The 10,890-nt window shown below is 43.4% G+C and overlaps 1 protein-coding gene across 1 annotated transcript; it reads left to right on the top strand.

Annotated features, from left to right (window-relative positions):
* The first annotated feature begins 523 nt into the window (after window positions 1-523).
* On the top strand, window positions 524-10,790 carry LOC139407084 (protein C19orf12 homolog). The gene is made up of 3 exons (XM_071150449.1): window positions 524-650; window positions 1,434-1,594; window positions 9,552-10,790. Exons 2-3 carry the CDS (start codon window positions 1,435-1,437, stop codon window positions 9,815-9,817), a joined length of 426 nt encoding a protein of 141 aa, XP_071006550.1. The 5' UTR covers window positions 524-650; window position 1,434; the 3' UTR covers window positions 9,818-10,790.
* Window positions 10,791-10,890: the final 100 nt, after the last annotated feature.

Here is a 10,890-nt window from a genome sequence, read left to right on the forward strand (position 1 = left end):
TAATTTTCAGACCTCTTCTTATTGGCTCATCGCTCTCTGACGTTGTGGCTTTCCAGGAAATGAACCAGTTGGTTCATTTCCTGTGACAAGGAAGGAATTCGATTAATGCCCCGGGTACGCCGGGTTAGTGCTGATCGCATTAGTTTTGAAACTGGGCTGCCTCCTGGTGGTGAGCCGGGTGAAACGGTCAAATCACACGGTGAAGTCCTCTGAAAACAAAAGTGAAGTATATTAAGCACGTGGATTAATGAGTTAGGATTCAGTGTTTTCACATGCAAAAGTGTTAGATCTTTATAAAAACGCATATATCACTTTACCCACACTTCCCAAGGAAAACTATTCGTAAACAAATTGTCAAATATATTTTATATAAAAAAATACATGCTTTGTGTTTCTGAACGATTCATCATGTTTTGTTGACATTATCGCCAGAAGATGCTCGATGAGAAAAGGTGCTCCCCCCTCACCGCTTTTGCCTTGTGATGTGACGGGCCATAGACCGGTTTTCCCCGGTTCATTCTAATGGAACTCCCTCAATGCTCGGGAAATCAAGAATGACGCTTGAAAAAAACTCTAGTTTTGACTGGCATTGAACCTTCATATAAATATAGCAAGCAGACATTATACAAGGAATTTAGTTCATCATCAAGGTATGTTGACTATTAGTTTATATTACAATATTTGTATCTTATCGCTGCAACTTCGTTTAGCGAAACAATGTAAAACACATGCAATGTCCGAGAGTAAATTGACTTATCATCGTCACGTGATCATCTTTAACGTCCCGAAGTGATACATTGTACCTTGAATTGTAGCAAATGCATTCTAGCAAATAGAATAAGCATTAAATGTATTGTCGGTTAATAAATAAAACAATTCTTCACCAAAACAAGAACAATACTTACATTTCGATTATAGACTATATACTGAAATAACATGACATTGATGACAATACATATCTATTTATTTTAGCCACATATTTCCTGCTGTTCAAAGGTCATGCATAGGGTGTTTAAGGTAATCATATACCCATTTGATTCTTATAAAATGCAATTCAAATGTTTTATGACCTTAGTACAGCTGTCTTGTCATAGCCCAAGATCTATGGCTGTATTAGTCAATGTTTGTTGTCATTTGAGTGTTTGTAAACAATTTATAACTTATATGTTTTAAACTATCATGACAATCTCAGACTGTCAATCCTTGCATCCATAGTGCTTTCTATGAATTTTAGAGCGTTTACATTTCCCCAGCCCCATCCCTCAATTTACCCCAAAAGTTGGTGGGTTAGACTGTTGAACTGGAAGATTGTGGCTTTAAACAGCAATAGCCTATTATGTTTTTCCCCTCAGCCCATTCACTCTATGTCGCTGTCAGTGTCATTGTTGAATTATTGTAAACGTGGGTCTAAACCCTTAACCTTTGTTCCCCAGAATGTCGCAACGAATTAACGATGTTGTGCGGCTGTGTTGCGAGTTATCTGCAAACCAACAGATAAAGACCACAGTGAAGGGATCTTCCAAAGGGGCGGTGGCAGCAGGAGGACTCGCCTTTGCAGGAGGACTGGTTGGAGGCCCCCTTGGCATCGCTGTGGGTGAGTGAGTTTTATATTAATCACAAGTTGTTTGTCTTCCATCTAAATGAGAATACTTACACAACTTGTCCTCTCATATAGTAGTGCGAACCACCACATTTAACCATGGAAAAAGATCTGGGAATATGGCTGAATATAAACAGTGTAGTTATTCTCTCCACAAGGCAATTAAACAAGTGAAATGCCGATACAGGTACAAAGTGGAGTCGCAATTCAATGGCTCAAACACAAGACATATGTGGCAGGGTCTACAGGAAATCACGGACTACAAAAAGAAAACCAGCCACGTCACGGACACCAACGTCATGCTTCCAGACAAACCAAGCACCTTCTTTGCCCGCTTTGAGGATAATACAGTGCCACCGTCTCTGCCCGCTAACAAGGACTGTGCCACCCTCCTTCTCCGTGGCCGACGTGAGTAAAACATTTAAACGTGTTAACCCTCACAAGGCTGCTGGCCCAGACGGCATCCCTAGCCGTGTCCTCAGAGCATACGCAGACCAGCTGGCTGGTGTGTTTACGGATATATTCAATCGCTCCCTATCTTCTCTCCCCACATGCTTCAAGATGGCCACCATTGTTCCTGTACCCAAGAAGGCAAAGATAACTGAACTAAATGACTCAGCACTCACTTCTGTCATCATGAAGTGCTTTGAGAGACTAGTCAAGGAATCATATCACCTCCACCTTTTTGGCCACCCTAGACCTACTTCAGTTTGCATACTGCCCCAACAGGTCCACAGATGATGCAATCGCCATCACACTGCCCTATCCCATCTGGACAAGAGGAATACCCCTGTAAGAATGCTGTTCATTGACTACAGCTCAGCATTCAACACCATAGTACCCTCCAAGCTCATCATCAAGCTGGAGGCCCTGGGTCTCAACCCTGCCCTGTGCAATGGGGTCCTGGACTTTCTGACGGGCCGCCCCCAGCTGGTGAAGGTAGGAAACAACATCTCCACTTCGCTGACCCTCAACACTGGGGCCCCACAAGGGTGCGTGCTCAGCCCCCTCCTGTACTCCCTTTTCACCCACGACTGCACGGCCATGCATGCCTCCAACTTAATCATCAAGTTTGCAGACGACACAACAGTAGGGGGCTTGATTACAAACAACGACGAGACAGCCTACAGGGAGGAGGTGAGGGCACTTGGAGTGTGGTGTCAGGAAAACAACCTCTCACTCATCAACAAAACAAAGGAGATGATCGTGGACATCAGGAAACAGCAGAGGGAGCACCTCCCTATCCACATCGAAGGGACAGCAGTGGAGAAGGTGGAAAGTTAAGTTCCTCGGCATACACATCACAGGCAAACTGAAAATGGTACACCCACACAGTGTGGTGAAGAAGGCGCAACAGCGCCTCTTCAACCTCAGGAGGCTGAAGAAATTTTGCTTGTCACCAAAATCCCTGACAAACTTTTACAGATGCACAAATCGAGAGCACCCTGTCGGGCTGTATCACAGCCTGGTACGGCAACTGCACTTCCCTCAACCGCAAGGCTCTCCAGAGGGTGGTGCGGTCTGCACAACGCATCACCGGGCGTAAACTACCAGGCCTCCATTACACCTACAGCACCTGATGTCACAGGAAGGCCAACAAAAATTATCTATGACAACAACCACCTGAGCCACTGCCTGTTCACCCCGCTACCATCCAGAAGACGAGGTCAGTACAGGTACATCAAAGCTGGGACCGAGATACTGAAAAACAGCCATCAGACTGCTAAACAGCAATCACTAACTCAGAGAGGCTGCTGCCTACAATGAGACCCAATCACTGGCCACTTTAATAAATGGATCACTAGTCACTTTAAACAATGGCACTTTAATAATGTTTACATATCTCACATTACTAATCATATTTATATACTATATTTTGTACCCTCTATTGCACCTTGCCTATGCCGCTCGTCCATTGCTCATCCACATACTGTTGAAGTCGGAAGTTTACATACACCTTTACATACACCTTAACTCCCACAATAAGTTGGGTGAATTTTGGCCCATTTCTCCTGACAGAGCTGGTGTAACTGAGTCAGGTTTGTAGGCCTCCTTGCTCACACATGCTTTTTCAGTTCTGCATGCAAAATTTCTATCGGATTGAGGTCAGGGCTTTGTGATGGCCACTCCAATACCTTGACTTTGTTGTCCTTAAGCCATTTTTCCACAACTTTGGAAGTATGCTTGGGGTCATTGTTCATTTGGAAGCTTTAACTTCCTGGCTGATGTCTTGAGATATTGCTTCAATATATCCACATAATTTTCCAGCCTCATGATGCCATCTATTTTGTGAAGTGTACAAGTCCCTCCTGCAGAAAAGCACCCCCCACAACATGATGCTGCCACCCCCGTGCTTCACTGTTGGGATGGTGTTCTTCGGCTTGCAAGCCTCCCCTTTTTCCTCCAAACACAACGATGGTCATTATGGCCAAACAGTTCTATTTTTGTTTCATCAGACCAAAGGACATTTCACCAAAAAGTGCGATCTTTGTCCCCATGTGTAGTTGCAAACCGTAGTCTGGCTTTTTTTATGGTGGTTTTGGAGCAGTGGCTTCTTCCTTGCTGAGTGGCCTTTTAGGCTATGTCGATATAGGACTCGTTTTACTGTGGATAAAGATACTTTGTACCTGTTTCCTCCAGCATCTTCACAATGTCCTTTGCTGTTGTTCTGGGATTGATTTGCACTTTTCACACCAAAGTACGTTCATCTCTAGGAGACAGAATGTGTCTCCTTCCTGAGCGGCATGATGGCTGTGTGGTCCCATGGTGTTTAAACTTGCGTACTATTGTTTGTACAGATGAACGTGGTACCTTCAGGCGTTTGGAAATTACTCCCAAGGATGAACCGGACTTGTGGAGGTCTACAATTTGTTTTCTGAGGTCTTGGCTGATTTCTTTAGATTTTCCCATGATGTCAAGCAAAGAGGCACTGAGTTTGAAGGTATGCATTGAAATACATCCACAGATTTTACATTTTTTTTATTTATTTCACCGTTATTTAATTAACCAGGTAGGCTAGTTGAGAACAAGTTCTCATTTACAACTGTGACCTGGCCAAGATAAAGCAAAGCGGCGTGACACAAACAACACAGAGTTACACATGGAATAAACAAACATACAGTCAATAATACAATAGAAAAAGTCTATATAGAGTGTGTGCAAATGAGGTAAGATAAGGGAGGTAAGGCAATAAATAGGCCATAGTGGCGAAATAATAATTACAATATAGCAATTAAACACTGGAGTGATAGATGTGCAGAAGATGAGTGTGCAAGTAGAGATACTGGGGTGCAAAGGAGCAAAATAAATAAATAACAGTATGGGGATGAGGTAGTTCGATGGGCTATTTACAGATGGGCTATGTACAGGTGCAGTGATCTGTGAGCTGTTCTGACATCTGGTGCTTAAAGTTAGTGAGGGAGATACAGGTTCCAGCTTTAGTGATTTTTGCAGTTTGTTCCAGTCATTGGCAGCAGAGAACTGGAAGGAAAGGTGGCCAAAGGGGGAATTGGCTTTGAGGGTGACCAATGAAATATACCTGCTGGAGTGCGTGCTACGGATGGGTGCTGCTATGGTGACCAGCGAGCTAAGGCGGGACTTTACCTAGCAGAGACTTATAGATGACCTGGAGCCAGTGGGTTTGGCGACAAATATGAAGCGAGGGCCAGCCAACGAGAGCATTCAGGTCGCAGTGGTGGGTAGTATATGGGGCTTTGGTGACAAAACGGATGGCACTGTGATAGACTGCATCCAATTTATTGAGCAGGGTATTGGAGGCTATTTTGTAAATTACATCGCTGAAGTCAAGGATCGGCAGGATAGTCAGTTTTACGAGGGTATATTTGGCAGCATGAGTGAAGGATGATATTTTTGCGAAATAGGAAGCCAATTGTAGATTTAATTTTGGATTGGAGATGCGTAATGTGAGTCTGGAAGGAGAGTTTACAGTCTATCCAGACACCTAGGTATTTGTAGTTGTCCACATATTCTAAGTCAGAACCATCCAGAGAAGTGATACTGGACGGGCGGGCAGGTCTGGGCAGCGATCGGTTGAAAAGCATGCATTTAGTTTTACTTGCATTTAAGAGCAGTTGGAGGCCATGGAAGGAGAGTTGTATGGCTTTGAAACTCGTCTTGAGGTTAGTGAACACAGTGTCCAAAGAAGGGCCAGAAGTATACAGAATGGTGTCGTCTGCGTAGAGGTGGATCAGAGAATCACCATTAGCAAGAGCGACCTTAATGTATACAGAGAAAAGAGTCGGCCCGAGAATTGAACCCTGTGACGCCCCCATAGAGACCGCCAGAGGTCCGGACAACAGGCCCTCCGATTTGACACACTGAACTCTGTCTGAGAAGTAGTTGGTGAACCAGGCGAGGCAGTCATTTGAGAAACCAAGGCTGTCGAGTCTGCCAATAAGAATGTTGTGATTTGACGGAGTCGAAAGCCTTGGCCAGGTCGATGAATACAGCTGCACAGTATTGTCTCTTTTCGATGGCGGTTATGATATCGTTTAGGACTTTGAGTGTCGCTGAGGTGCACCCATGACCAGCTCGAAAACCAGATTCGAAATGGTCGGTGATCTGTTTGTTGACTTGGCTTTTGAAGACCTTAGAAAGGAAAGGCAGGATGGATATAGGTCTGTATCAGTTTGGGTCTAGAGTGTCTCCGCCTTTGAAGAGGGGGATGACCGTGGCCGCTTTCCAATCTTTGGGGATCTCAGACAAATCTGTCGTTCTGCCCCTGAACAAGACAGTTAACCCACTGTTCCTAGGCCGTCATTGAAAATAATAAGAAGTTGTGAAAAAAAAGAGAGACTAGTAATGGGGGTTGCAACAATTTTGGCTGATAATTTTAGAGAGGGTCCAGATTGTCTAGCCCGGCTGATTTGTAGGGGTCCAGATTTTTGTAGCTCTTTCAGAACATCAGCTATCTGGATTTGGGCGAAGGAGAAATGGGGGACGCCTGGGCATGATGCTGTGGGGGGTGCAGGGCTGTTGACCGGGGGTAGGGGTAGCCAGGTGGAAAGCATGGCCAGCCGTAGAAAAATGCGTGTTGAAATTCTCAATTATCGTGGATTTATAGGTGGTGACAGTGTTTCCTAGCCTCAGTGCAATGGGCAGCTGGGAGGAGGTGCTCTTATTCTCCATGGACTTTAGTGTCCCAGAACTTTTTGAAGTTTGTGCTACAGGATGCAAATTTCTGTTTGAAAAAACTAGCCTTTGCTTTCCTAACTTCCCTGAAAAGTTGCATATCGCGGGGGTTATTCGATGCTAATGCAGTACACCACAGGATGTTTTTGTGCTGGTCAAGGGCAGTCAGGTCTGGAGTGAACCAAGGGCTATATCTGTTCCTGGTTCTGAATTTTTTGAATGGGGCATGCTTATTTAAAATGGTGAGGAAAGCACTTAAAAAATATATACTTAGTTTTTATTGTAGGAACACAAAGAAATTACAAATAAATTCAAATAAAATAACTTATTTGTACATGGGTGAAATATTTGTACATGGGTGAAATACCTGATAACTTACACAATAGAGAAAAGTACCTATTGAAGGTCCTAATGGCTGCCAGTAGGACCTTAAAGAGGTACTTTTCTCTATTGTGTAAGTTATCAGGTATTTCACCCATGTACAAATAAATTAATGTTTGTTCTATGTCAAATCCCATTATTTTTCCAATGTTAGATCTTATTTCTCCCCAGTAAGTTGTGGGGCAAGTCCGATTGTGGGGCAAGTCCAAAAGATATGAGAGTGGTCCACCCTCAATAGACCGCATTCTCTCCAACAAGGGTGTAGTGAGCCAGTCTTTTTTGATTTCAGTTTAGGTGTTATGAAGAAACGTATAACATTCTTCCAACAGAATTCTCTCCATGACCTTGAGTTGGTGGAGCTTTGTTGAGTCTCTAATATGTTCAACCATGTTTCATCAGTTATTTAAATGTTAAGTTCCTCTTCCCATTTCTTCTTAATATAGTTTCTAGAATGTTTCTTTGAGGATTGAATACCCAAGTAGAGATTTGAAATCGTTTTTTTGTTACTCCCCAAGTTGTATGCGTTAGTGAATACTTGGATTAATTTTGGAGGTGCTCGAGGGTCAGTCACTTTTCTCTCCCTTAAGAAATAGTGTCGAACTTGTAGGTATCTGTAAAAATCTTGTTTATCCAAGCCATGTTTTTTTAAACTTAGGTCCTGGAAGTTATCTAGGTTCCCATTCCTTATAATTGTACTGAATGATGTGATGCATGAGGAAAGCACTTTAAGATTAACCAGGCATCCTCTACTGATGGAATGAGGTCAATATCCTGACCGGGCCAAGTCGATTAGAAAGGCCTGCTCGCTGAAGTGATTTAGCGAGCGTTTGACAGTGATGAGGGGTGGTCGTTTGACCGCAGACCCATTACGGATGCAGGCAATGAGGCAGTGATCGCTAAGATCCCGGTTGAAGACAGCAGAGGTGTATTTGGAGAGCAGGTTGTTTAGGATGACATCTATGAGGGTTCTGGAAAGGTGGATTTTTAAAAGTAGAAGCTTTAAATTGTTTGGGCCCAGACCTGGATAGTATGACAGAACTCTGCAGGTTAACTCCGCCCCCTTTGGCAGTTCTAACTTGTCGGGAAATGTTATAATTAGGGATGGAAATTTCAGGGTTTTTGGTGGTCTTCCTAAGCCAGGATTCAGACACGGCTATGACATCCTGGTTGGCAGAGTGTGCTCAAGCAGTGAATAAAACAAACTTAGGGAGGAGGCTTCTAATTTTAACAAACATGAAACCAAGGTTTTTACGGTTACAGAAGTCAACAAATGAGAGCAAATGGGGAATGGGAGTGGAGCTAGGCACTGCAGGGATTAACCTCTACATCACCAGAGGAACAGAGGAGGAATAGGATAAGGGTACGTCTAAAGGCTATAAGAACTGGTCGTCTTGTACGTTCGGAACAGAGAGTAAAAGGAGCAGGTTTCTGGGCACGGTAGAATAGATTCAAGGCATAATGTACAGACAAAGGTATGGTATGATGTGAATACAGTGGAGGTAAACCTATGCATTGAGTGACGATGAGAGAGATATTGTCTCTAGAAACATAATTTAAACCAGGTGAGGTCACCGCATGTGTTGGCGGTGTAACTGGAGGTGTAACTAAAGGGTTAGCTAAGGCGTATTGAGCAGGGCTAAAGGCTCTACAGTGAAATAAGGAAATAATCACTAACCAAAACAGCAATGGACAAGGCATATTGACATTAGGGAGAGGCATGCGTAGCCGAGTGATCATAGGGGTCCAGTGAGTAGCTCGGCGGGCTGGAGACACGGCGATTCAGACAGCTAGCGGCCGGGGCTAGCAAGCTAGCAGAAGGGCCTTAAAGGGATGTCGCGACGGAAGAAGTCTGTTGTAGCCCCCTCTTGCTGCTACCGACGGCAGTGAAATAATCTGTCTGTAAACAATTGTTGGAAAAATTACTTCATGCACAAAGTAGATGTCCTAACCGACTTACCAAAACTATAGTTTGTTAACAAGAAATTTGTGGAGTGGTTGAAAAATGAGTTTTAATGACTGCAACAAAAGTATGTAAACTTCCGACTTCAGCTGTTTTTATATGTATATATTCTCATTCAACCCTTTAGATTTGTGTATTAGGTAGTTGTTGGGAAATTGTTTGAATACTTGTTAGATTTTACTGCACTAACTAGAACTAGAAGCACAAGCATTTAGCTACACTCGCATTAACTTCTGCTAACCATGTGTATATGACCAATAAACATTTGAATTGATAATGTTGTGTGCAGGGTTGAGATCACACATAAGAGGTCCATACACATAAAAATTCATAAAAATGGCTCATAGTCTGTAACACATTTTAAACAGTGTTAACAATGTTTCCAAGGAAATTGATGATTGATTTCAGACATACATCCTTACCTCATCATCATTGCCTCTTCCTCATTATCTCTGTCAGGGGGTGCGGTCGGTGGCCTACTGGGATGCTGGATGACCAGTGGACAGTTCAAGCCGCTGCCTCAGATCATCATGGAACTGAGCCCGGTGCAGCAGCAGAAGCTCTACGATGACATCATGGCAATCATGGGCGAGGTCCAGTGGACCGACATGGCCCAGCTGACTGCCCTGGTCATGGGCAATGCCACCCTACAGCAGCAGGTGACCGCTGCCCTCCTGGGCTATGTGACCAAAGAGCTCCAGGCAGAGGTGCACTATGTAGACTGACAAGGCCTCTATCAGAGAGCACATCTCTTTAGGGTTTTCAAAGGAAAATGGAAACGATGCTGGTATGACATTTTGCACAATGTCAAAGGACAATTTAAAAATGAAGGACAAGAAATTATTTATTAAAAGTGGGGCTGTACACTCAAGGATGAAAACCTCCATGGTCTGTGAGAAGGGAAGGAGCCACTGATTGAAAGTGCATGAAATGAGTTGTGGCTAATTATTTCAAGGGTTTGTGTGACTATGTATTGACTACCTGAGCTAAAAATTGTGTGAAAAGAAATACAACCTTTTAATCCTTTCAATTCTGTACTCCTGGATGTCAATTATATACATCTGTGAAAGCTGGCACTTATCAAGTATGTTGTTTCTCATAGACTGGTGTGCTCTGCAAGTTTAACCAGTGAGAATATAGGGGCCTAAGTTAGACCGCCTAACACTTCTTGAGGGTTTGGTCAATCATACTCAGACCGCAGTCTTTTTATGCATTCGGTGCCAAAGATCAAGATCATTTAAATTAGTAAAATGTTGACAAACTGACATTCACATGCTGATACACTGGGATTCACACCCATCTGAAATGTGTTGATGATTGTAATATTATCAATGATTATAGAGCAGGGGTGGGCAACATACGGATCCGGCCCGCGAGGCTATTCAATCTGACACGGGGGAGGTTTGAGTAAAAATAATATACTGAACAAAAATATAAAACGCAACAGTTCATATGAGGAAATCGGTCAATTGAAATAAATTCATTAGGCCCTAATCTATGGATTTTTACAATTTTAAATGACACTTCTCCAGAACGACTTACAGTAGTGAGTGCATACATTTTCGTACTGGTCCCCCGTGGGAAACAAACCCACAACCCTGGCGTTGTAGAGCACCATGCTCTACCAACTGAGTCACACAGGACACATGACTGGGAATACAGATATGCATCTGTTGCTCACAGATACCAAAAAATAAATGGGCCTCACAATTGTCCTTGGGATCTCGTCACGGTGCATTCAAATTGCCACTGATAAAATGCAATTGTGTTCGCTGTCCGTAGCTTACGCCTGGCAATA

The sequence above is a fragment of the Oncorhynchus clarkii genome, chromosome 1 (genome assembly GCF_045791955.1).
Source record: "Oncorhynchus clarkii lewisi isolate Uvic-CL-2024 chromosome 1, UVic_Ocla_1.0, whole genome shotgun sequence".
NCBI classification, from domain to species: Eukaryota; Metazoa; Chordata; class Actinopteri; order Salmoniformes; family Salmonidae; genus Oncorhynchus; species Oncorhynchus clarkii.

What these genes read in the sequence shown, in the direction of transcription:
- LOC139407084 (XM_071150449.1), top strand. Translation starts at nt 1,435, where the DNA reads ATGTCGCAACGAATTAACGATGTTGTGCGGCTGTGTTGCGAGTTATCT. An exon ending in CCCCCTTGGCATCGCTGTGG is followed by an intron (nt 1,595 to 9,551) that starts GTGAGTGAGTTT and finishes TATCTCTGTCAG; the next exon opens with GGGGTGCGGTCGGTGGCCTA.